The following is a 25,984-nucleotide window of genomic DNA, read 5'->3' as shown; positions in this document are numbered from 1 at the left end:
GCCTCAAACAATAGTTCTAGTGCTCTTAATTATACTAATGCGATTTCCACATCACAATCATGAATTCCATTCCCAGCTCTGCTGTCCACTATGGCCATCAGGAAGAAAGGCATCAGAAAAAAGAAAATAAAATTGTCTTGCCAGGACTCTCTGCTTTCTGTGGGTAATGGGTGGACTTCAAGATCAGGTAGGCCTCAGTGGATGCACTCCCTGGTATTTGTTTGTAAACTGTGTATGTGTAGTGTCGGGGGCAATGAGAGTCCTTTGCTTTCATCGGTTTCTCAAAGGGGCAAAGGGATTTCAAAGACCTAACACTAGAGAAACAGCTGTATTCCTGAAGAACTGTAAACAAAGTTACATTATTCAAATGTTTTTTACAGAACCCCTTTCCTAAAACAAACTAGGGGTCAGAACTGCTAGCTCTCTGTCCTGTCACTGTCCACAGTTTTATTCTTAAGTCATCGTGTTCACATAGTCAAGCAGGAGTACTGGCTTTAAACACACTAGCCAAGGCTTTCAATTGCTGTGATCCCTAACAATCACAACGTTTACTCTAATACAACAAAAGGAAGAGATTAAGAGGTAAAGCCCAGAAAATTCTTCCCGCTGACTTATTCAACAACTTTCAAAAACAAGTTTATGCTGTACTGCCAGCGTGCAAGCTTCGCCTTGCTACTGATGCTTCTATGAAGGCTTACTCAAATTGACAGATACTTACTACTCAGGATTACACATCCACATTAGCATGAAAAAGCCAAGAAAAGATGTGGCAAGTGTCATCCTTCTTAATTCAGTAAACAGTGGTGAAAGCAAGGCCATTGGCCAAGATTTTTTAAAAAGATCGCACTGAAGAGGAGGGTAATAAGGCAGCAATGGCAATCCTAGCAGAGGGGCTGGGTATCCTCAAGAATAGTACCTGGGGGTGGGAGAAGAGCGAGGGGAAGTCTGCGCAATAGACAGCCAAGAGAAATCGAGTGTAGCCAGGAGTGAATGGCCACCAACTGAGACGCCAGCATTTTCCTTCAGTAATCCCTCCCTCCTCCGCCCCCCACGTGAAGCAATGCGGCAGGAGAGAGGGAGATACAAGTGATAAATGGCGTAGTTTTTGGGTGTAAATTCAGGTTTGAGATCTGTTTCCGCCACGAAACAGATGTCTGACTCGGGCAAGTCACAACATTTTACCTCTGTTTCCTTATCGGTAAAATGGGAGTACGGGTTAACTACACTCCGACTATACAGGAATGCTGCTACGATTAAATGAAACGAATATGAAACCCTCTGCTCAGGACGAGACTTAGAGGAACAACTCCATGGTGCTAAAGGCAAGTCCGCAGAAGGGTCCTGAGGTCGGGGGTCCGGCCCGGAAAGGGCGCTCCAGGGGACCGCTCGCCCCGCCCCCTACCTGCTGAGTTTCGAGGCCCTGCCCGACCAACCTTGTTGTTGTACTCCTCCACGAAGCTGCCCAGGGCCAGACGAAAGCGCTTGTCGGGCCGCACGCTCCAGTTCATGGCGTAGACGGTCCAGGGCGCTTCATACTTGTAAATCTCCTTCCGTTTGCCGTGAAGGGACATGGTAGCGGCGGCCGGGCCGCAGTGCGGGCCGGGTCGGCAGCGGGCTGCGGCAAGCGGTGCGTGAGTCGGGTGGGGGAGTCGGGCCTGGGACCCAGGGGTCCGAAGGGAGGCGGGGCGGGGGCGGGCAGGGACTGCCTAGCCCGGAAGCAGGGCCGCAGCGACAGACAACGACAGCCGAGCCCGACCCCCAGTTTCAAAACTGCTAAGGCTCGGGCGATAACCACCTTCCGTTTGAGATGCTGCCCCGCCCTCTCGGGACGGAAGTCACGCGTCCCCCGCAGCGGCGCCGGCTGTTGGCTGCTTGATACGTCCTTTAGAACGGTTCCTTACTCTCATTGGCTATTGTACCCGGTAGCTTTTGAAACCTCCTCGCTATTGGTGTAAATGTTTGTCATTCCAATTACTTGCACCGCCCAATTCCAAGGGGCAGGCGCTTTCTCAGCCCCAAAGGTCATTGGCTGACAAAAATGTCAGTCAAAGAGATAACGGCGCAGTGCGGGTGAATGGGGGCGTGGGTGGCATAGAGGCGGAGTAGTAGGCCTCCCAAGTTCTAGGCCAAATCTCTGACAGTGGTAAACCTCTTGTGTAACCTCCTTTGACTTCCACTCTGCAGCTGTTGTTCCGAGCGGCTTCTACATGCTGTCGAGTAAAAATTAAAATTCTGCCTTATTCAAGGGCCTGTTGCATTTCGCGGCACTAAGCCCCTCGGCCTGGCACTCTGGCCCACCAGCCAAATGGGAACCACCTTTCCTCCTCACTCTTACCAACGCTCCCTTTAAGCCGAGAGACTTGTTCTCCAGTACCCCAAGGGCAGGCCGAGGACAAGCCTTTTGCACACTAACCCGCCCATGTAATCAGGACCAGGCCAGCTTCAGTCAGGCCTTCCCGCGCTTTCCTGTCCATTCTAGAAATGCTGGGAATTCTAGGGTTGGCCCTTCAGTAGGCAGCGACCGACCAGCTTGGTAATAAGTTCTTTTTGTTTTGTTTTCTTTCTGTTCCCATTCCATCCTTTCCCCGCTTCGGATCCCAAGGCAAATGCTAATCAAGCGCTAAATTTATCTGTGTTGTGAGTTTGAATGGAGAATGTCTGAATCTTTACAATTTAAATGGCTTCCAATTCTTTGCTTTAAACAGAATTAAAGGAGGATTGTATTGACATTAGATGATATCATCAACTACAGTTTTTAATGATAAATGTAGTTGTTAGATAACTCAGTATTCAAAGAATTGAGTGGCACTGCTATGCAAACAAACTCCTTACAGTCCCATCTACTTATGTGAACAAGTTTACTCTGTGTTTAAGTTTTTTAAAAAGGATAGAAAAGTAGGTACAAAAGTATTGCTGAAGCTTGTCTTATTCTAATAAAAAATTATATTCATCCACACATATGAACTAATTGAGAGTAAAATACCTTCTTTTAAGAGATGCATTTCCAATAAAATTTTAGTTTTTATAAAAATTTGATATATTTGTGTTGTTTTGAAAAACTCTGAACTAATAAGTATAACCCTGAAAGCCTTTGTAAGATTACAAAAAATTAAATTTTTCATTTTATATATTTTCAATTTATGTGTTCGTGTTGCAAAGAGATATGATAAGATTATCAATAATAGACTTTAAAGCATGAAAATAAATTAGGTGTAGCATAAATTGGAAGGAATAGAATGGAATTTTGAAAAGAGTAAAAAGAATGATGTTAAAGAAGAGTTTGTTGTAGTGTTTTTAAAATTAATGATGTTGGTTCTCAAATCACTATGCTATTTGGATCAAAATGAATCAATATAAATGAAACAGTTTATAAAGTATCAATATTTACAACACACTGGAAATTACATCCTTTACAGCTATTTAAACTTATTACTGAAATACTTCAGATGTCAATTTAAAAATATGTGCGGGGGCAAATACATTTTCAAAATTATTCAGGAAATATTGGAGCAAAAGGAACTGAATACCAGTGACTGGGTACTTTTTGCAACAGCCTATTTCAGTGGAGTAGTTAACTGCATGTATTCTCATGCCAGACCATTTGGGTTGAAGTTACATCCTCCTTCTCCTGTGTTGTTGGGCAAAATTCTGTTTTTTAAATTGAAGTATAAGTGTACATATTTTCACAACCTGAAACGCACTTATGTAACCAGCATCTAGATCAGGAAACCGAACAGTATCAGCTCCCCCCCAGAGGTCCCCTTTATGCTTGTGTAAGTTTCTTAGTCTCTCTCTGCTTCTGATCCCACTTCTCTATAATGGGGAGAATAACATTGACCCCATAGGATTGTTGTGAGGATTAGATGAACTAATATCTGCAGAGCAGGTAGCACAGTGCCTGGCACAGGGTGTTATGAAAGTGGTGGCTATTGTCATGATTCCCTATGCTAACCAAGCCAGTACCTCTCTGCTTCCCTTCACTCCAGCTTGGCTAAAAGCCCCGTGATCCAGGTGCTCCTGGGTCCAGCAGAGCCACCTTTAGGTGCCTAACACACACCTCCGGTGAGAAGGGCTTGGAGAAGACAACAAGATGTTGGGGTCATGGCATAGTCAAGGACGTGATAACCCGCAGGTAAGTTACACACCCAGCCCAACGTGAAATGTGCAGACTTTATTAGCTGTGATACACTCCACTGTCTGCTAGAGTCCCAAAGGTCATCACAGAACCGTCAGAGGCAAAGCAGCTGAGGGCTGGAGCTATGTGCCCCGATATGTCCACTACAGAGGACACTTTCATTTCCAGCCAGGTCACAGGCTCTCAGCAGGAAGTCTGATCAACCTTGGATGCTGAGCCAAGAGGCGGTGGGTAGTTCTGATCCAGGACATGATTGCACCCAGCCTAGAGCAAAGTTCTCACACAGAAGATCAGAAACTTCTCCTTTCCTCACTGAACCCTCTGTCCAGTAAGCTTCCTCCATGCCCGAGGCTCACCCACCCTCCACCAGGCCTGCTATCTACACAAAGCCCTGGAAGAGTCTGGGAAAATCCTAAGCCTTCTTACCCTGCCATCTTGGATCACCTGGGTTAGACGTTTGTAGCTACTCTAGGAGAATGGTTTTCAGAGGACGATTTTGGCGGCTGTCTACCTCCCCCAAATATGTAACTCTTACCTCTCCCACCTTTAATCCCCTCATGGTGTGTTTTATCTTGGGGTTCAGTGGCTCTAACTCCCCACAAATCCAGGATCTGAGCCATGTCTCTGGAATTCCAGCTGCCTGGGGACAGAGCCGAGGTGATCAGGGAGGGAGGGGAAGCGGGGACCACAGATGAGTCCCTGTACCTCCAGGGCACGCAGAGGTGAGGCCAGGGGTGACAGGAGCCCCTCAGGCTGCTCCAGTTCCGAGGAAAGTGTCAGAGTTTTGTCTGGTGCCATGACCAGGTGAGGCATCCTGGGGGAGGAGTTCCTGCGCTTCGGCCCATGTTTGTCCAAGTCACCATAGCTTGTGGTCTGAGGGGCAAGAAAGAGTGAGGGATGCAGTGTGGGGAGCCCCCACCCCAGGCCACCCTGACTTCAGGGCTGGGAATTGGTAGGAACTATGTGTTCTTACCGTTGCCCCAGCTATGGGGTCTCAGTCATAAACTGGGCTTTGCCACTAATTGTCCAGGCTGCCCTGTCATGACTTGGACCATAAAGGACAGCAGAAGCCATGGCTGCTCTCAGGCCACAAGGCCCTGGGCCTGATGCCACACTGAGACCAAGTTGGGGGTGGGGGAAGGCATGCAGCTGCCTCTAGGCAAGCCCCTGGGGATCCCCTCACCTGCTCACCTGTGCAGGGGGCAGATCGCCCTGGGGCAGCCTAGTTCCTGGACTCTGAGTCTCTGAGGCCGCAGGAAACAATGCCAGGTCATTGGAGGCAGGGGCTCCCAGAATGTAGCCAGTGCAGCCCTGGGGCAGGGGCTGCTGAAGGAGCTGCAGGATGCGGCTGAGTTCTGAGGACATGCGGGACTCCAGCCTACCCGACAGAACCCCACAGTCAGGGGCAGATCAGGGTTAGTTAAGGTCAGGGTCAGGGTTGGTAAGAGCAGTCTAGGTCCGGAAGACAGCTCTCCATTTTGTAGCCTACATGCTGTTCCTGCTGGATGGAATGGAAGCCTGGGGCCTACCTGAAGCTATTTCCCTGCTACCATCCGCAGCCCCTCCCCAAATTCCCCTTAGCACCAAATTCCCCTCTGTCAATAAAGGTGACCAAGCACCATGCACACATCATTTAGGCCTCATAAAGAACCTTTGACATGGGTATTCTGATTATCCCCATTTCACAAAAGGGCAAACAGAGGCTCAGAGTGATTAAGTGATTTGCCCACACTCTTGCTTGTAAGTTGCAGAGCCAGAATTTGAACTCAGGACTCTTCTGCCCCTAACCTCTCACTCTGCCACCACAGCCCTGCCATCCACAGGCCACATCCCCGTTCCAAGGGCCCATGGAATTTGTTTCTGCACGAGGTTATGCCCCTGCCCTAAGAAAGTTTCCTTGGCATGTTCTGGGGTTTGCTGGGACAAGCCATCCAAGGAATTGTGCTCAGTGACATAGGGATGGGGAAGCCTGCTATTAAATGCTGTCAGCCATTCTGAAATTCATAGGACATCCAGTAATGTCCCCAAGTCACCAGGAGGGGGCACCTGTGCCTAGCCTGCCGTTGGGCCTGCTCTCTGCAGCCCAGAACTCTGTCCTGCAGGGCACTCACCTGTTCACCTGGGCCTGGAGCTGCTCTAGCCTGGAGCCTAGCTCCTGAGGCCAGCAGTCTGGGTCTCCCTGAGGGTCTGTGGGGCTGTGCCTTGGTCTTGGGGGCACTTGCTGCAGCAACTCAGGCCAGAGCCCAGATGCCTCTGAGAGGCTCAGGGAAGGGGCTGCACCTGCAAGAGGGAAAGGAAAGCCTGAGCTTGTTCTAGCTGGTTCCACAGCCCTGATCCCATGCCCCTCCTGCTTTGGGAACACATAGCAGGTGAAGTGGATCTCCTTACCTGGGTGCCCTGGAGTATGAGGTCCTGCCCCCATAGAGGTCTGGCTTCCAGGACCCAGAAAGCTGAAGCCCTGGCAGGGGAACCCGGGCCCCAGCTTTGGAGGGGCCTGGCTGGGTGGGGATGCCTAGCCCTGGCCTCACTGTCCAGGGAACTGCAGCCCAGCGGGACCCGTGGTGTCTTGATGTGGAAGCCCAGGGGCTTAGCCAGTATCTCCACCTCGTGGCAGCACTGGTCACCTGGCTAGCCCTCACTCTGGCTCTGACACAGGGGGAGGAAGGGGACAAAGACCACTAGCACCGAGCCCAGGGAGGGAAGCCCTTTTCCACTCATCCAGAGATGGAGGAGGCCTCTTCCAAGGGAGGCAGGATGGAGGACAGAGAAGAGGCAGAAGGCTGGTAGGGGCTTTGGGCTGGGACAGGCAGGGCAGGCACTGGCAGGGGCTGACTTTGCTTACCTGACTGGTTGTCACTGAGGAAGAAGCCCTGGTGGTCCCGGCTGCCTGCAGCCTGTTGGGGTGATGACTGGAGACCGCCATCTGCCTTGTGGGGAACAACAGCATCAAGTAACAGGGACCAAGGCTGGAACAGGGTCTCTTTGTTCACCATTGCCCCACCGCCCCACCCCCATGGCCCTTGTGACAACTAGGTAAGAAAGTGGTGACAAGTGGTTCGGCTCTTCTCTAATGCTCTGGGCAGCTTCCTGAAGGCTTTGCTGCTTGGGAGCGCAGCAGACGTACAGGGGCTTGGGGACGTGCAGCCCTCCACAGAGTCTTGGGAGAGGCTGCCTTGAGCATCAATATTTGGGTCGGGGGACGGGGGAAAGGTAGAGGAGCTGTTCTAGTCCTCCCTTTCCTGAATGCCCTGCTCCTGCCCTCAGCATGGGCCAATGGGGAGACTCCTCTGAGGAGACTGAGTCTGGAACCTCCAATCAATTCAGGAGGTGCTTTCAGCAGCGCCCTTGGCAGCCCACCCGCCTGGTACCATGAGACCTGGGGCGACCAGGGGCTGCAGATGCCCCAGGCCAGGGAGGCTGCATCCCTCTTGCCCTGGCGCCCAGCTAGTGAGTACTCAGGCCACCTGCTGACTCCTAGTGGCTGGGCCCCTCAGGGCAGGGTCCTTACAGGATGTCTCCTGGACAGATCAGGTGAGAAGGGGAACGACTAGGGGAGGGGGAGAACAGCAGAGGGCACAGGATGGAGAGGGCTGTCCCTAGTAAGAAAACCTGCCTCAGCACCACACCCTCCACCCTGGTTGTGGAGCCCCTCCTCGTAAGGCAGGGGACTCAGAACCGGGGCCTCAGCCATTGGTGCCCCTGCCAGGTGTGCCTGTCCTTTCCTTTCACTAGCTGATTCCAGACCCTCTCCTCCATGCAGCCCCTCTGGGCTTCCAGTCTGTACTGGTCATCCCATGCCTTGGTAACCCTGAGCTCCACAGACATCTGGTCTCCCTGCACACCCCTGTAGCTTCCTTGGTTATTTAACTGTGTGGCTCTTTATTCTTCTTGAGTTGTTTAATATCCTCCACGGAGTGATAAGCTTAAGAGGAGAGACAGCTCTATCACTTATCTACACCCCCAGGACCTGGCACTCTGTGCCCCTGGACGGCATACATCCTCCTTGTCAGCTTGGTTCAATGCAGTAGGCAAAGCCTGGGCTATGGAGTCGCACAAATTTGACTCCACAGTTTGGCTCTGCCATTGACTCTGGGACTGTGCCATTGACACAGTCACTATGGGACTGTGTGGCTTTGGTCAATTTATTTAATCCTCTCGGACCCTCAGTTTTGTCATCTGGGAAATGCGGACAGTAACAGCCTTTGCAAGGAGAGAACTAAAGGAGAGAATGTAAAAGACGCCCAGTGTTTAGTACATAGTTGGTGCTCAATAATTGGTAACTAGCATCACACTTAGCATTATGCTGGCCATGGCAGACACAAACAAAATTATGGTGAAAGACACAGCATGGGGTTGAAAGGAATGGAGGTGGTCGGATTGGTTCCCCTCCAGGCCAAGTAGCTCAAGCTCTCAGCAGGCTGCCTGGGCATTACCCATTACCAGCTGGCCAAGGGCCACCACCCACCCGGGCCCACCCAGCCCAGACTCACGTCCCGCAGGTTGAAGGTGACTTCCAGCTTACTCCAGAAGCTGTCTGCGAAGGTGGGGTACATGTCCAGCACCTCCAACAGGTCTGCCCGCTGGATCTTGTGTAGGTCGCAGTAAGTTAGAGCCCGCACATCTGCACTGGACTTGCCTGGCTGGGCATGGAGGCTAACAGGCTCCCCAAAGATGTCGTTCTTTCCTGCCAGCCAGAGTGGCAGGGGTCTCTCCAGGGTCTGGCTCCAAGCTTTCTCCAAGTAGCCTCCCTGAGGGCCCCTTGTCCATGACCTCTCTCCCACCTCAGAGATCCTGCCAGGCTTAGGCCTGGTTCTCAGGATCAGGCTTTGGCGACAAGGCTGGATGTGCTAGCTGGTGGTAAGGAGTGTGCCCTTACCTTGTTCTTTGAGCTCTACAGAGACGCCCCCCCCCATTCCAGTAAATGGGTCCTCCTGCTATCTCCAAGCCCCTCGGGACCACCCTCTATCAGAATCCCCACTCCTATTTCCATGTGCTTTGGCACTGCCCCTACCCCCAGCCTGGGAGACAGTGTGCAGTAAGGAACACTAAAGGCTCCCTGCTCAGCCTCTTCCCTTCTCCTTAGCCCACTACAGTGATGTAAGAGTGCAGGGAACCCAGGGTCAGGAGCACCCAGCTCCCCCAGGGCAGAGCCTGAGACTTCTGTCTCTGTGTCCTCACTACCCATTATGGGACAAAGTAACCAGCATGGCCCTGGCAGAGGAAGCCTGGGGAAGTCACTTCCCCTCTCCGGACCCCAGTGTCCTCTTCTCTAAAATGGGTATAACCATATCTGCCTTGCCGACCCCACTGGGTTATCCAGAGGAGCAGACATGATGCCTGGGAAAGTGCCGTGAATAGTAAGAGGCAGGTGGATGGAGGGCATTGGTAGTGACAGATGTCACAGGGCGGAGATGGGCTGATGCTTGGGGCATGTGACGAGAATACTGGGTCTTCCTGGTGCCAGGTACTGTGCTGCCCAGCGTGTAAACGTGACTAAGATGCTCTCCCACCCAAGGAGCCCCTCACAGGTCCACGAGACAGGCACAAAAGCAAGCAACTAGTTTACAGAATGATCTATAGAGGCTTGGAACAGGGGAGAACTACGAGCTGTGTAGGGCCATGAAGGAGGGAGGGCTCATTCCACCAGGGGTGGTTGCGGGTAGTGAGGGGGGGGCGTACAGAGGAAGTGAGGCTGGGGGTGGGTGTGGGAATGGAGGGCTGGGGCCCCCAGGAGAAAGGCAATCCGGGCAGAAAAATTAGTGAGTGGTCAGTGCTGCAGTCAGGGCTGGGGGGCAGAGAGCCCAGGGCTGGGGTGCCAGGGACCATGATTGCTTTGATGTCCGCTCCCCACAGGAAAGTCCAGCCCCCTAAGCCTTGTGATACTGAATAAAGGTCATTAATGGTTTGCACAGACAATGATGGATGGAGGCCAGGACATGACCCCCAAGAGAACGGGCTCAAAGGTCATTCACAGAGGACGGGAATGAGACTAAAAAGGGAAGAGACTTGCCAGAGTTACATATGAAACCCAGGAGCTTTCAAGATTTCAATCTGGGCAACATTATAAAGCGATGGTTTTCCGGTAGATGAAGGATTATGATCTAATGTCCATTTCCACTCAGGACAAAATGAAAGATTTCATGTCTCTAACTGAAACTTAAATTGGACTCGCTTCTTAATTATTAATAACAATTATTATCCCTCCGATGTGGATGGCTCTTCTCAAGTATGCTGGGAGTGAGGGAAGGGCTCATAGAGGGGCCTGTGCTTAAGCTCAGCTTGAAGGATGACCAGGGTCTGCCAGGCAGGGGTGCAAGGTAGGTGCTCTAAGCAGAGTGGCAGCGTGTGCAAAGGCACAGACATGGACAGAGACAGGCAGGCTTTGAGAACCATAAGTAGTATGTGTGGCTGGAGCCCAATGTACCAGGGAGAGGCTGGCAGGACTCAGGGTGGCCAGACTAGGGAGGGCTGTGAACACAGGGGTTCACACGTGTCCCACAGGCCATGGGGAACCGCGGAAGGATTTTGAGCAGAAGAAGAGTATGCACAGATGGGAATTTCAGGTCAATGGCAGAAGGTGGAAGATGGTGTATGCGGGTGGATCAGGTGCAGGACATGGGAAAGGAGCTCCTGACACCTGCCCAGGAAGGACGTGATGGGGGCTGGACCCAGGAGGGACAAGGAGGTAGGTGTGGGGCTGACAGGGGAACAGATTGGGCTCTGGGGCTGCCTGATGGTGGGGGTGGGGCAGTAGACCGTTCACAGTGATGGCGATGCCAAAGGAGCTGCTTTTGAGGGTCGATGGTAATTTCAGGTTGAGATAATTTCAGGTTGTTTGGTCTGCTTATGAAATACAAGGGTAGCCATGCCCAGGCATGGAATATTCTGGTCTCAGGAGAGATTGGGACTGGGACAGAGTTCTGGGGGTGCTTGTGGCACAGGTGGAGGCTGAGACCCTGGGAGCAAGGAGCTGGCTCAGGTGGGGGTGTAGGGTAAGGAGGAGAGAGCAGAGCCCCACACTTGGTGAACATAAGCTCAGGACAGGCCAGAGGGAAAAGAAGGGGCAGAGGAGCCTGAGGGGGCTTGTCCAGAGGGGATGCAGGAGAGTACGATGGAGACCACGGGAGAGCAAGGCTGGTGTCAGGGACTTGGCGTGGGCTGAAGTCAGGGGGCAAACAAGGAAGATGAGAAGGAGAGAACCCTGTGAGGCTGAGAGGCGAAGTGACCTGCCCAAGGTCACACTCACACCACTAGTAAGTGGCAGAGGTTGCACGTGCTCTTCATTTGTCCCTCCCCAGAGCTCATATCCTTCCTCCAGAATCCAGCTGTCCTTGTAACTGTGCTGAATGACACTGAAGAACCCCCTCCAACCAAGATGAATCCTTGTCTTCTCACAATGTGTGCTCCAGGAGTGGGAGAAGGTAGGAGCCTGCCTGGACTTGTGAATCAGGTGTGAGTCAGACACGTTTCCCTGAAATCCCTTCTTGGGCATGACCTCTCTGTGCCTCAGCTTCCCTATCAGGAAAATGGACCTATGGCAGATTTGGTTTAAGGATTCAATGAGCTAGGAATAAAGCTCTCTGTGGCATACGCTCAGCACATGCATGTCCTAAAAGGTACCACCATCATCATTAGGGATGGAGTGATCCCGGCGGGACATCTCGTCCCACAACCCTTACCCTCGCCGACCCACGCACCTAGGATGGCCACGACCACGTCGTCGCGCAGGATCTCGATGGAGCCGCGGGAGATGAAGTAGAGCGTGGAGAGCACGTCGCCGAGGTGCACCAGCGTGTCCCCCGGAGGCGCGTGCGCTGTCTTGAACTTGACCGCGAGAGCGCGTAGGCAGCCTTTGCTGGCACCGCGGAAAGCTGGGCAATGCTGCAGCAGGGCGCGGTGCAGGTGTAGGCAGATGTCGGCCTGCAGGCACTCAGGGAAGCCCTTCAGCACCTGCGAGGAAACGTGGGTGGGGGTGGGGGAAGGCTCTGGGGGCGCCCTGCGACTGCGGGACCCTGGCCTCCCGCGGGGCATTAGCCAGAGCTGGGACTTGAGCTGGGTCAGCCCGCACCCCCATCCCCCAGCGGGGCGGTGGCTTCTCACCGCGTTCATGTCGATGCCGTTGGTGTAGGACCAGGCGTGCTGGAAGTACTCTTCCAGGCGCTGCCGCAGCGGGCTGGGGATCTGATGGAAGCGGATGAACTCCCTGACGCGCAGCATCTGCGTGTGGTAGCGCGCTGTGCCCGAGTACAGGCGCTGGATGATGGCAGACACGTTGCCAAAGATGCTGGCGTACATGAGGGCTGGGGAGCGGGGGAGCGGGGTGAGGACGGTGAGCTCCTCCGCGTCCCCACCAGGCCACACCACCCTGGGCCTGCCCGAGGCCTCCCTCTTCCTGGAAGCCCCATGGTCAGGGGACACAACGCTCAGGGCAAAGTCAGAAATGCCCAGCTCAACGCCAGGGCAGCTGGGGGCAAAGGCCCCTGGGCTTCCTGCCTCCTCCCTCTGCCCTGTGCCTCTTGGCATCTTCCTGGGCCCAGAGGCCAAACTCCTGAGAAGAAAAAACTAGGGCAATGGAATTTTTCAGTTCAGTTTTGTTGTTTCTTTCAGTTGCAAAAATACAATAAAGGGAAAACTCTTGGTCTCTTGTTTTCACCCATTTTTTTCCTTGTTGTTTTTGTTTTTCTGGGTTTTCACATCTCTAAATACTCTGAACATGACAACTTAATTATGTGTAAAATTCCACACTGCCTTTGGTGTTGCTAGACCAGGTGTTTTGGGAGGTAGGCAGCTTGGTGCAGGGCCCGAGAGCACACACAGCCCTGGGAGTGGTCTCCTGGGCTACAAGTGGGTCTGTGTGTAACCCCTGGAAAGACAGGACCTTAGGCTTCTTGGTCTATAAACTGGGCTTGTAATATGGCCTTCATGGGAGTAATGATAGGAACGAAATGTAGGCCTCTGATAAGCTCTTAGAAAAGTGCCTGGCAGGGCTGGCTTCATGGGCATGGGATCTATGCTAAGAAGGGCCCGCCCAGTGCTTGGTTTAATTTTCTGCTGTCACCGTCTTGAAAGTCTTTTTAAACAAAAGGCTCCGCGTTTTCATTTTGCGCTGGGCCTTGCAAATGATATAGCTGGGTACACATGCAAAATTTCATGGTACTGTCTATCCACACATTGTTACTGTGTTATGTCTTACTATAAAAATAAAAATCGAATTCTATGGGTAAGGCCTGGGGTATAAGGTAGCACTCACAGCCAATGAGCATGACACAGATGGAGAAGACCTTCTCAGAGTTGGTGTTGGGAGAGACATTGCCGAAGCCCACACTGGTGAGGCTGCTGAAGGTGAAGTAGAGGGCAGTGACATACTTGTCCTGCACCGAGGGGCCTGAGGCTGGGTCACTGACATTGTAGCGCTTGCCGAGCTGCGCTCCCAGGCTGTCCAGCCAGCCGATCTTGGGCTCCAGGTAGGGCCGCTCCACATTGCCGATGGCATACCAGATGCAGGCCAGCCAGTGTGCAATAAGCGCAAAGGTGCACATGAGCAGGAAGAGCACGGCTGCGCCATACTCAGAGTAGCGGTCCAGCTTCCGGGCCACACGCACCAGCCGCAGCAGCCGTGCTGTCTTCAGCAGCCCGATCAGGGTTGTGGTCTGGAGGGGCAGGGTGGGGGCCATGGGGCTGGGGGTCAGCCCTTGAAAGGCTGCACTCAGGACCATGTTTGTTTACTTAAGCATATGGGCACACAGTCATTCAACAAACACTCATGCGGAGCTCTGGACAGGCTTTTGGGAGTGGGGCATAACCTAAATCTCAAAACAGTATTATGGTTACGAGGACAGAAATCTAGGGAGAGCACAGAGGAAGGGGAGTCAAGTCTGTAGGGGCAGGGCAGGGAGGCTTCATAGAGGAGGTGACACATAAGCTGAGTCTTGAGAGACAAGACTCAGCCTCCCGGCAGACAGGAGGGAGAAGGAAAGGGCATTCCAGGCTCAGGAAGCAGCATGAGCAAAGGCCTGGAAATGGCACGGGTGGGAAACCAAGTGTGGTGCTGCAGCGGGAGCACAGAGAGGAAGATGGCGAAGTAGTGAGAAATGATCCTGGAAGGTGGGCAGGGGCGGCTCCTGTGGGCCGCAGGGTCCATAAGGAGCTGGGCTTTTATTCCAAACCACTGGGGAGTCACTGAAGGTTCTGAGGACAGGGTCAGATAAGTAACAGGATCAGATGATTTGAAACTTGCTCTGGCTTCTGTGTGGAGGGGTGAGGCTGGCAGGTGTGGGGCTGGAGCAGAGGTGGATAAGAAGGCCACTCAGAGTCCAGGCAGGGGCAGTGGGGTGGAGAAGAAAACTTGGGGATAGATTTGCAGGGAGTCATGAGGGACAGCTCCTGCTGGACAGGCTGGGGTGATTGGGGCAGCGACTGGAACATAGAAGGCAGAGCTGATGAGAGTGGAAAGCTGATCCCAAAGAGGTAGGGCAAAAGGACAGAGTGGGATCAGAAGAGCAAGAAAATGCCTTCGCGTCAGCTAAGGGAAGTGGAGTGGGCACAGTGCAGGGGCTGGGGGCTGTTTATAATTCCAGGGTAAGTATAGTTTAGAAGTCAGCGTGAGGGGCTAGGACTACGGGTGTGCCTGTCCCAGGAGGAGCCAAATTCTGGAGCACAGGAACGGCACCCAGGCCTGCGGAACAGCCTTGGCTGATCCTTCTCCAGGGCTGGGAAATGACAGATATCTGAGGCTCCCTTTCCATCTCCATTTGCTTTGGCCAAGGTGCCCCATGCCAGGTATTCTGTGCACCCAGGACTGTGCAGCCAGGAAGGCACCAGGGCTAGGGCACAGGGGACGGCCGCAGGAGTTGACCCCGATGGGCTTTGCTCACCTCATCAGAGCCCGTGCGGAAGATGAGCAGGTCGAAGGGGATGGCAGCCACCACGTCAATGAGGAACCAGCCCTTGAAGTAGTGGACGGCAATGCGGCGGGGGTGGCTGACCACCTCATCGTTGGTGTTGACGTAGGTGGTGCGGAAGTTGATGACAATGTCCACAACAAACATGATGTCCACGATGAGGTCCACCATGGTGAGCGGACTGCAGGTGTAGCTGCAGTCCCCGCGCTGAGATTCGTCCTGGTCGCTGAGCAGGAAGGCGGCTGAGTAGGGCGTGAAGACGGCCGTGTAGATGACGAGCAGCAGGATGAGCCAGTCCCACACGGCCTTGAAGGGACTGTAGTGCAGGAGGGTCCCACGGTGGATGCGTGGCGCCTGCAGCTTGTACTCTGGCAGCACATCCGCACCCAGAGACAGGACCTGGGGTGGGGGCCACGGGGTGGTCAATGGGGTGGCCAACTCTCTGAGCCTTCCATGAAAAGAGTCAAATTTGGGGTTTATAGCGAATCTTGGGTACCAGGGAGCCTTGAATGAGGGGGTTTTGATCATTGCGTTCAGCTGAGCCCCCTTCCTATCTTGCCTCTGACAAGATGGCCAACGTGGGATCAGCAGGGCCCAGCCCAACACACTCAGGTTCTGCCCAGCTGCCCAACACAAGAAACAGCTGGGGCAGTGGGAAGAGCATGAGTTTTGAGGCCACACCGTCCAGGTTGGTCCCAGATCTGACATTGTTATGTGTCTGTCTTGGGGCAAGTGCTATAACCTCTATGAGTCTCAGTTTCCTCATGCACAGAATGGGATAACAAAGCGCAAAAAACTCCATGGGGTGGTGGTGATTAAATGAGATGGTGCATCTGGATGGCACAGGCTGCTCTACACCAAAATTCCTCCTCCCGCTCATCCTCTGTCAGACACCGCCCCGACAGGAATGGGGCCTGAGGGGTGTCCCATTCACCCCACTACCTCCACCGATAGGGTCTGGCAGATGGTCCTGGTTTAAGAAAATCTGCAATGTAACGTTCTGATCTTGCAAACCAGATGGGATCACAATAAGGAAGAGTCACCAAAGGGCTGGTTTCAACCAGAGGGTCCCCAGTCTGACATCCAAGCCCCTCGGAGAGGCCACAGTGTCCCCACTCCGCAGTGACTTCCTGCTCAGCTTTCAGGCCTCGCCTCTTATTTTGCCTCCTCTTCCCCTGCACAGACTTGAACCCTCTGTATCCATTGTCTCCCTGTGCCATGTAAACACCCCTGACCACAGTTATTTCTCACTGGACCACAGGCTACAGTTCCCTTATCCGGTTTGCCCATCGTATACACCTAGCACTTAGTCCACATGGGGCTCAGCTAAAGGGAGCTGAACGAGCACGGAAAGCTTAGGCCATCATAGCCACTCCCCTCATTTCAGGGCTGCTCAAGACCAGGCCAAAACGAAACAGCAAAGCACCAGGGGTGGAAGGGGGGCAGCAGGAATTGCGGAGGGTGGAGGAGAGTGTCCACTTCCTCAGGGCCCCCAGACAGGGGTGCCGTCTCCCCCACCGCACAGACCTCCATAGTCTCCCACCACCTCCGAAGCCAACATAAGGTCCTTTCCTGGGAAAGCCAATCCTTTCTAGTGTTACCCAGAGCCGCAGGGCCCTGCCTTCAGGATGTAGGAACTCAGTGTGGGATCAAAGCCCTTTAGGCCTGGAAGTTCTGGTTGAGGCCAGTGTGACCTCCTTGCTCTGGGCCCATGGTGGCCTGTTCCCCTGAGCTCCATCAGGCACCTCCCCACCTTAGGACACACATGGGGTGGGCTAGTAAAGTCCAGAGAGGCTGGGGTGAGGAGCAGGACAGGAATAGGTAGGTTGAGTGGGGGCAGGGACCATGGGCCCCAGCCAGCCCTGTCAGTCTTCAGGGGCAATTCTCTAGTCCGATAGCCCCCATCACCCCTGCAGCCAACTTGAGGGCCCTGGGGTGAGCAACTAGGTGTCCTTTCCCGGGTCAGGCCATTGGGCCACCCTGCCTGACCTATGAGGGCTCAGCCCTGCCACCTGGAGTCCTTTCTTCTCCAGGGTTCTCGTGTTCAGTGAAGGGCTGGGTCATAGGGAGTTTCTGCCCCATCTGCTCCAGCGAAGACTGCGTCAGGTGAAAAAGGGGCAGGGAGGAAAAAGAACTGCCCCTTACCTCCCCCGTGAAGGCAAAGTCCCAGGGGAAGCTGGCACAGGCCTCCTTCCATGCCCTGCACGTTCCTGCTTAGCCTGGCCTAGGCCCCCCGCCTGCCTCCCCATGTCTCCTGGGGCCGGCACTACTCAATGTCTAAGGGGTCCTCGGAGACTATGTGGTCCAACTTCCTCCTCCAGACAAGAACGCTGGGGCCCAGAAATGGGATAAGGTCTCTTGGCCAAGGTCATACAGCAAGTTAGTGGCAGGAATCTTGTCACCTGAACTTTGGGCAGGCTATTTGCATTTCTCTCTGAAGTGGTCAGGTGGGGACTGGGGCACCAGGCCCTATGAGAGAGAACAGTGGGGTCGCTGAAACAGAGGATCCAGGGAGATTTGCCTTGGGCTGGTCAAGGAGGGGCTGAGGGGGAGGGAGGCATTCAGGGCCTGATCCCCAGAAAGTGTTCAAAGAGAGATGAAGATGCCAGCGTGGCCTCCCCTCTGCCTGGATTGTAGGAGGATTCTATTGTGGGGGTCGGCTGTCACCTCAAAGGCAAGGGGCAGGGCTGGGGGCCTCCCTGCATCCCTTCGCCCTCTCCTCCTCTCAGTATGGCCCTGACACCTCTTTCCTCTGCTTCTCCCTCTCTGTGAATTGCCAGATCCTTGGACAGGCTCCCATGATAGCCTGTGTCCCCCCTCCACCCGCTCCAGGCTCCTCCAGGCCTAGGATGTGGCATTAGTCACAGGCTCTGTTGACTCAACCTCCCTGGCTCCAGGAGCTGGGCAGCAGGGTAGTGGCCTTTAGGTCTAAAGAATCAGACAAGCAGGAGAGGAGGCCTGGGGATCAGACCAGACACTAGGGAGATGGACAAGTTGGCTCCCTCTGCCAGCCCGGACCCAGGGCCTGAGAAGGGACCCTCGCGGCTCGGCATAGCCCCACCTGCCCTGCCGTACAGGCCGCACCTGGGTGACCTTCTCGGTGACATTCTGCGTCCGCTCCACCACCTTGTGGGGCGCGATGATCTCAATTTCTGCGGTGGAGCCTGAGCGGTGCTTCTCCAGGTTGAACTCCACAAAGTTGAGCGTGAACTGTGGAATCTGGCTGATGGTCCTGTACTTGACCCTGCCCGTGCCAGACCCCTGGGCCCCCGGCCGGCCATGAGAGCCCTCTGAAACCAGGGCTAAGGTCAGAGCCGCGAGGGCCAGGGGCCAGATGCTCCACCGCGTGCCCCACTCACCCCTCCCACTGCCACCTGTACCCCGCCTCACCAGATCCCAAGAAGCTCTGGGACAGCAGGCGCTGGGACAGGCTGCGGCTCCCACGCTTGGCCAGGAGCTGGGCCAGGTCCTCGAAGTTGAGGATGAACATGATGACAGCCCCGTCCTCGTTCTTCACAGGCACCACGTCCACCAGGCAGTGGAAGCTGGAGGCTGTAAACGCATCGGTGGGGGGTCACTGAAGGTGTCTTCTGCAGGAGCCTGGCCGGGGGAGCTAGGGAGAGGGCTGGGTTAAGGTCAAATTAAGGACAGCCATAGGGTGAGGAGGCCTGGACAGTGACTAGAGCTACTGGGCAGAGAGTTGGTGACGCTGCCCAGAAGTTGCCCAACCCACAGGACAGAGGTGGGGAGAGCAGCGAAGCTGCTCATTAGGAGATAATGTAGCATCGGGTCAAGTCCACGCTCGGCCATCAGCTCAGGGCTTAACCTTGAGGTTTGCTTCTGCTGTAATTAAAGCTGAGCAGATGGGGGTGGATTAAGTGGGGAGGCGAGGTTGGGCATTCTACCCCATGAAGCTCTGGCTGGCCCTGGGTTTCAGCTCCCGTATTCCCATCCCACAAAGCTGCCCTGCTCCTGACACTGGAAGGACCTCATCACTGAGAACACACTAAGTGCCGGGCACTGAGCCAGTTGGCACATTAGGCCTCAGTCTACATGGTGGAGCCTGGTGGGTCCTTCAGGGGCGGCAGAGACTCCTGTTCTGCAGATGGGTGCCTGGGGTTCTGAGAAACTGACTTGCTGGGGCTGGGAGGGGATACTCAATATCCAACAACTTGGGGAGGGGAAGGGACTTGTCTGGGATGAGGATGCCGGAGTGAAGCCAGGCTGCTGCTCTGCCTGGAAGGGGCACAGGGTCCCAAGGCAGAGGCGTGGGGACTGGAGAGCAGGCAGGGTAGTGGCCTGGGGTCTGGAGAGGGAGAGAGATGGCAGTGTGGGGGCACAACAGGCCCCTCCTGCCACTCTCTCCACCCTCTTGAGCAGCCCAGACCAGTCATTGCCTCACTGTTCCTTTTTGTTCCACTCCAGGGTCTTGCTCCCCTGTCCCCATAGGTGGGTGCATACCCTGTGAGCCCCCTCTCCATGGTACCCCGGTGGTCCCATGTCCCTCAACTCAAGCCACTGGTGAGCGTCAGACCTAAAGAGCAGGGTCCTCAGGGGCAGGGGCCTCCGGTAAACATGCAAATCAGAAGAGAGCTGCCCAGGTTTGGGTCTGTCTAATTTGTCAGCGGCCAGCACCTATCCAGGTGTTGTTTGTTGATTGAGTGAATGAAAGAATGTGTACCTAAATGTGAGAAGCTGGGAGGCCGGCTGGCGGGAGTATTGCTACTTTGGGGTTCACTGGAATAGCTCTTCCCCAACTCCCCATTTGCTGCTCACTTCCCTTAGTGCGTCCTCACAGCTGTCAGTGCCGGGGTGCTGCTGAGCTGCCCCATCCTCCCTCCCACGTTCCTCCCTGGGAGCAGGAATCTTCTGGATCAGATTCCCAGACTCCCAGGCACCAGGCATCCATCTACCAGCTGCTGTACTGGGCCCCGGGGGAGACATCCACACCGAGAGGCCACCCACCTGCCTCTGTGACTTACTCCTGGGTTCACAGTCCTATAGGCTTGCCTCCCATGCCAGAGCCTGGCACTCTTGTCAGCCTGGGACATGGCAAGGCATGGGCACTGGGACCTAGCAAGGAAACCTCCGTGAACAGCAGCCTGAGACACTGCCCCCACGGTCAGACTATCTTTTCATTTTCTCTGGCACCGCAGAGATCTGGCCTGGCAGGGGACAGGGAAAGGACTGAGCTGGGCAGAGGGTCAGGGCCTCCAGGTGATCTGTGCTGCTGGGAGCTGCCAAGGTCCAGACTTTGAGTGGCTATCCCACCCACGGATGCTATCTTTGGAAACTGAAGCTGGGAATGGACTGAAGTCCAGCCCATCATTGCCCATCATGAGGGCTGGAGCGGGGCTGTGTGTGGCAGCCCATGTCTGACCTTCACGCTTGCTGCCTGTGGGGCACGAGGCTACGAGGATTTGAAACAAGTTCAGAGCATTCCTTTCCCCCATCCCCATGCTGCTGTCCTTGCTCATGAGTAACGATCTGCCTGATCAGAAGTGGGTGGATGTGTTGCCCCAGGTTGTACCCAGGAGTGGAGGTATTCCGGTGCCCTTGCCCTGTCCCTGGAGGAGGAGCCACAGTCACTGTCTCGTACTCTCTTTCAGGGGCTCCTCCCGGCACCACCTCTCTGATCAAGGGCAGCAGTTTATCTGCACCCTCCACCCTCACAGTGCCTTTCTGCTCTTCTCTGCCTCTTGGATGTGCTTTCCTTCAGTTTCTCTTTGTTTCTGCATCTTCCTTTGCCCTCTGGCCCTCACCCCCTCCTTGGCACAGTCTCCCTGTCGTCTGTTACCTGCATTTCTTTATACACACCCCATCCAGGACTGTGGTGAGACTTCAGGCAGGCGCTACAAAAAGCTGCCACTAAGACAGTGACTGTTCCAGCCCCACTCCCTGCTGGGTGTTTCTGGCACTCACAGGTGAGCGTGTGGAAAACACGGGGGCCCCTGACCTCAGCCCTTGCCTGTCCTCCTCCTCTGGAGCTGAGGACTGGAGGGGACCCAGGCTTCCCCTAGTCTGGCTTAGGTATTGGGGGACTCTCGGGTTTCAGATCATCAGAGGACTTGGCAAAGATGGGCAGGGCTGGCACCTCTGGCAGGTGCCCAGAGAGACAGGGTAGGGGTGGGGGAGAGCTGAGCGCCCTCCATCCCTCTCTCCAGACTCTCATTGGTTCTATTCGTGTGGCCATCCCGTTCCTCCTTATCTGTTAGGTTCTCACTTTTCCTATAAAGGCAGACGGAGGAAGAGCCAGTCTCTTAGGAGTCTCTGAGCCCTGTCCAATGGGGTAGTTTTTGCCAAGTGCCCTGGCCTCTTTGAGTCCAACTTTATGCAGCTACACAATGTGGAGATATATGGACACAGACCTTCCACTTCGACTTGGAGAACTGTCTGTGGATTACTCCTTTACAGTAAAAGAGAATTATAAATAACCAGCTAGAGTTCTATACAGAACGCTTTTCCATCTCCCTGGAGTCAGGAGGAGTGGGGCTGAGGAGGTACTGACTGAAGGAGGAAGAAATCACCACGAGGGTGCCCCTCTCCAGGACTGTAAGACGCATGTGACTGTGATGTACAAAACAAGGGCATGTGATCAGAGTGGACCATGAGGTGAACATAAGTTATCTGGGAACCACATCTTTCCCTTAGGGTAATGCAGGTCAGAAAGCGCCCTTTTCTGGGTTTCAGGCCAATATCAGACAGGTCCAGATGGTCAAAGTCTTAGACTACAGGACAAGGCAGGGCTTGGAGTAGGGATAGGGTAGACTGGGATTTGGGTAATTTTCCATTTTCATCCAGGGCCAGACTCAAAAACTAGGTTGCTAGAGTCCCTTCTGATAGCTGGAGGACCCCAGTAGGGTTCTGAAGACCTGAGTTCTGATCTCAGAGGGCCAAGGCCTGGCCTTGACCTCTGCCCTGCCCAATCACATGTAAGGTGCTGAGGAGACCCTGGGAGCCCTGATCTGACACCTCTAGGAGTCTGGGATCAGATCTCACCCCTCTGGAGCCCAGGTATAGCTCTGGGGTCAAGGAGAGGAAAGAAGAACCTGTTGTTCCCTCTCATTTCCTGCTGTCCCATCTTGTTCCCCCAGGCCCTTCTTACTCCCCTGACTGTCACCTCCCTGCAATGATATGAGGAGGTGAGGTCACAGCTTTTAAAAATATTCTGACTTCATTAACTCTGTGAGTGCTGCCAAACTAAGCTAGATTCTTTCTAGTCTCCTAATCTCTACCTCTGCGTTTATTTGGGTGACAGCAGCAGGAGACAGCCACAGAGACAGCCAGGACCTACCAAGAAGCACCCTGGAAGCCTTAAACGTACACACACACACACCACACACACCACACACACACACACTCGTACGTTTACATTCACACACATCCATGCTCCACACACACTCCAGGCTCCTGGCATCCAAAGGTACCTGCCCTCTATCTGCACTTGAATGGCCCTCTTCCCTGGGGAAGCCCTTTTCTAGGGCTTCCTTCTCCAAAAGTCCCGCCTCAGAGCACAGAGGCAGGCAGCTGGGCTCCGTTTTCCCCTCTTGGGATTACTCAGAACAGATTTCTCTAGGGAAGAATCCAGAGAGAGTTTCCAGCCCCAGGTTGGAACCCCATAGTAGGATTCTGGGCAAGTCCCTTCTTTTTCTTGAGCCTCAGTTTCCTCATCCACGACATGAAAGGATTTGTCAATGTTTCCTAAGCTTGGCAGGACGTCCAAATCACCAGGGCGATTTTTTTCCAAATGCACCTGCTTGGGCCTCACCTCACACCTGAGTCATCTCTCTAGGAAATGGATGTTTGGAAAACATGCCCCAGCTAATTTTGGTGTAGAATCAGGTTGAACTCCAGGTAATTTCAAAAAGACTTTCAGGATCCTAGTTCCCCTCTTTTCCCCCCACCCCTCATCCAGTGGAGACTCAGAGGCTCTGGGGGGAGGGTCTCAAACGGCTGCAGACGTCTTTATCATCAGCCCCTTGCCCTATGCTTCTGTTCTGCTTGCAGTAAACGGGCGGGCGGTGACATCCCAAACTGGATGAGCTCCAGGTCAGGCCAACTCCAGACTCTCTCCCCAAGGAGCCAGGGCTGGGTGAGCCAGGCCCACCCCTCTTCCATTCAGCAGCCCCCAATGCTTTGCCTGGCCAAGAGGCTTTGAGGGTGGTGACTCCTCCCCTAATTCCCAGAGCAGACAGAGATGAAGAAAAGTTAATTCCGTCCCAGCTGCCTGACAGCTGGGGACTGACAGTGACAGAGTATGCAGCCAGGAGACTGGGGACATGGGGGAGGGATAGTGGAGCGGGAGGCCCTGCCCTGGGCTAGGACTAGTCAGTGGCTCAGTCTGGTGTCCAGCCTCTGAAAAGGACCTCAGAAGGCATCACATCCAATGCCCATCACTTCCCTACACAGATGAGGAAACTGAGGCCCAGAGAGCAGATGGGATTTACCCAGACCCTTGGTCCCAGGGTCGGTTCCCTCCCCATAGCCACTATGGCAAGACAAGAGGGGCTAAGCCTGCCCTACACATCCGTGGCCCGAGGCACCTCACCATCCTTGCGGTAGTAGAGGATGTCCACCTTGCACTCTCAGCCCCCAGCAGGGCCTGCGCCAGGCGGGACATGGCACTGCGTGGGGTGTTAGGGCCTGCGAGGAAGTCACAGGTGCACGGTCGCTGCATCACCTCCACTCGGGAGTAGCGAAGAGTTCACAGAAGCCATCGTTGCAGTAAATGATGGCGCAGTTCTCCATCTGAGCATTGGCGATCAGGAACTTTCGACCTGGGGTGGGAGGGGGTGGGAAGCCTCTGGCAACCAGTATTGGGTGGCATGGAGGGAAAGATTACAGGGACTCTTGGCACCAGTGAGGGGAGGATCTAGATGGGGGAGCAGAGCAGTGACCAGAATGAGGAAGGGGGGAGGGTCAGGTCTAGGGAGGGTGGGAAAACCAAGGAGGCCAGAGTCATGGGGAAGGTCATTGGACTCCTGAGAGAAATAAAGGGGTGGTCAGGAGGGGGGAGCAGGACAATGACCAGAGGATGTGGGGGAGGGGCAGTCAAGCACTGGGGATTGTGGGAAGACCAGGACAGTAATGGGTCAGTGAAGTGGGGTGGGGGGAGGCCTAAGGCTTCTTGGAGATGGTGAAGGGGATTCAGGAAGAGAGGCAGGGATGTGATCAGATGGGGTCGGGCTCAGGGAGAGCTCCTAGAAAGACCGGAGGGGTCAGGGTCAGGAGGTGAAAAGGAAGAAGTCAAGGAAACCTCTGGAAGAAGTGTGTGTGTGGGCGGGGGAGAGGGTGGTTAGAGGGGAAGCAGGGCAGTGATAGAAGGGGAGGTCGGGGCTTGGGGTGCCAAGAAAATAACGGGAGGAGAGAGGGCTGTGCTCTGCCACTAGTGCTCCAGAAGAGAGGAGGGCAGACATTTGAGGGAAGTGGGGCCGCTGGAGAAGGTGTTGGGCCTTTAAAGGATTCTACGTTCAGCTTTCAATAGCCCCCACCCTGCTCCACGTGAAGTTAGCAAAGGTCCGACTACTTCTGCCACAGAACCTGGACTCCAGGTCGTCCCCCCCATCCCAACGCACACACTCACTCTGGCCCTCGAACTTGCGGATAATGGTGTCCAGGTAAGTGTTTTGGGGCGCGACGTGGCCCCTGCGGACAGGCATCTTCCGGCCGCGGCTTCTGCCCGGAGCCACCAGCGCCCGGCTACCCGCGTCTCCGCCCTTCCTCGGGCTCAGCTGCGTCCGGCTCCGGGTGGGCGCCGCCCCCGGGGAGGGCCGCGGGGCTCCGTGCCCCGCCCGCCCGTCCGCCTGCGTATACGGTCCGCGGCCCTCCCCGGCCCTCCCGCTGCCCGCCTCTCGCCGCGCCTCCTCCCTTCGGCACCGGCCCGGGAGCTGTCCGCACCGCGGTGCTGAAAGAAGTCGCGCGGTGGCGGCGGGGCGGGGTCCGCGGGGTGGGGGCAACTTATCCCGGACTCGACGGGGCAGAGGCGGGGCCCGATTCCTAGGGGGCGGAGCTAGGCAGGAGTAGAGCTCCGAATCGCTCAGGGCTCCTCTGAGGAGGTTCTGCTCTTGTGCCAGTACACAGTGGCCTTAGACCCTCTTAGACCCTCTCCTGATAACGAGGGCAGTCTGGACATTGCTGGGGCGTGTCTCTTAGGCAGGGGAAGGGGAGGGCAGAGGGGGTTGTTAGAGGACTCACGTGGTCTTTTGCTGAAGGCTTCTTTCTGAGTCTTACCACTGGGCCTAACCCTGGCAATAGTACTGTTAGACCTCTTGCCAAGTGCCCTCCAGCTGAACCCCAGTGACCATGCAAAACTCCTAGTGGCAAGCTCATTCAGGGCCTGGTTCTGGGAGAACGGAGTAGGAATACACATGAAGGGTACAAGAAATATGCAATAAGTTGCCTTCTTCAGAAGCCTGATAGTTTTTAGCATACAGGCTCTCCTTGAGAGGAGACCAGATATAAAACCATCTATTAGCAAGTGACCACTGATAAAAGTGTCTGAGTACTGACTGAAAATACAGAAGCAACAGCAGATGGGGGTGGGGTGAGGTTTATTGAAAAAGGCTTCTTGGAAAGGAGAGAATGGGACCACTATTCACTGACCATCTCAGTGGGCTTGGAGCTTTGCAGAGTCTCTCTAGTGACTAGTTTTGAGCCAGGTCTTCAAGAGCAATCATGCAAATGGGGCATGCACCTTGTTAGGCAAAGGCCAATCGTACAATCAGTGCAAAGGGGCTGAGTTGGGGGCTGGGAGTGGTGAGGCTGGAGGAAAGGGAGATTGATAAAGACCCTCAGAGGCATTTTGAACATCTAGATTTAATTGGTGGACAACCAAGTTCCTAAGTAGTTAGACATGAAGGAAATATTCTGGTGAAATAAACTTTACATGGTGGGGAGGGAGGGAGGTGGACAAGGAGGCTCAGTGAGCTTTTTGCTGGAGTCCAGGGGC

At 54.6% G+C, this 25,984-nt stretch overlaps 2 protein-coding genes across 2 annotated transcripts in view; both read right to left on the bottom strand.

The window, feature by feature from the left end:
• DCAF7 (DDB1 and CUL4 associated factor 7) overlaps positions 1–1,789 on the bottom strand; it is a 30,206-nt gene extending 28,417 nt beyond the window's left edge. Inside the window, exon 1 of the mRNA XM_033089666.1 lies at positions 1,434–1,789. Coding sequence (XP_032945557.1) covers positions 1,434–1,571 — 138 coding nt within the window. The 5' untranslated portion in view covers positions 1,572–1,789. The remainder of the gene's footprint in view (positions 1–1,433) is intronic.
• Positions 1,790–4,156: 2,367 nt separating this feature from the next.
• KCNH6 (potassium voltage-gated channel subfamily H member 6) lies at positions 4,157–24,947 on the bottom strand. Its single transcript, XM_033088973.1, is given in 15 exon segments — positions 4,157–5,008; positions 5,327–5,513; positions 6,247–6,415; positions 6,978–7,062; positions 8,626–8,819; positions 11,833–12,085; positions 12,236–12,435; positions 13,386–13,785; positions 15,010–15,435; positions 18,121–18,326; positions 18,427–18,588; positions 23,585–23,623; positions 23,626–23,733; positions 23,736–23,813; positions 24,620–24,947. Coding segments are annotated over 15 exon segments (2,868 nt in total). The 5' UTR covers positions 24,696–24,947; the 3' UTR covers positions 4,157–4,723.
• Between the last annotated feature and the right edge of the window lie 1,037 nt (positions 24,948–25,984).

This window comes from Rhinolophus ferrumequinum, chromosome 21, assembly GCF_004115265.2.
Source record: "Rhinolophus ferrumequinum isolate MPI-CBG mRhiFer1 chromosome 21, mRhiFer1_v1.p, whole genome shotgun sequence".
In the NCBI taxonomy this organism is placed as follows: domain Eukaryota; kingdom Metazoa; phylum Chordata; class Mammalia; order Chiroptera; family Rhinolophidae; genus Rhinolophus; species Rhinolophus ferrumequinum.
This window is presented reverse-complemented; position numbering and strand designations above follow the sequence as displayed.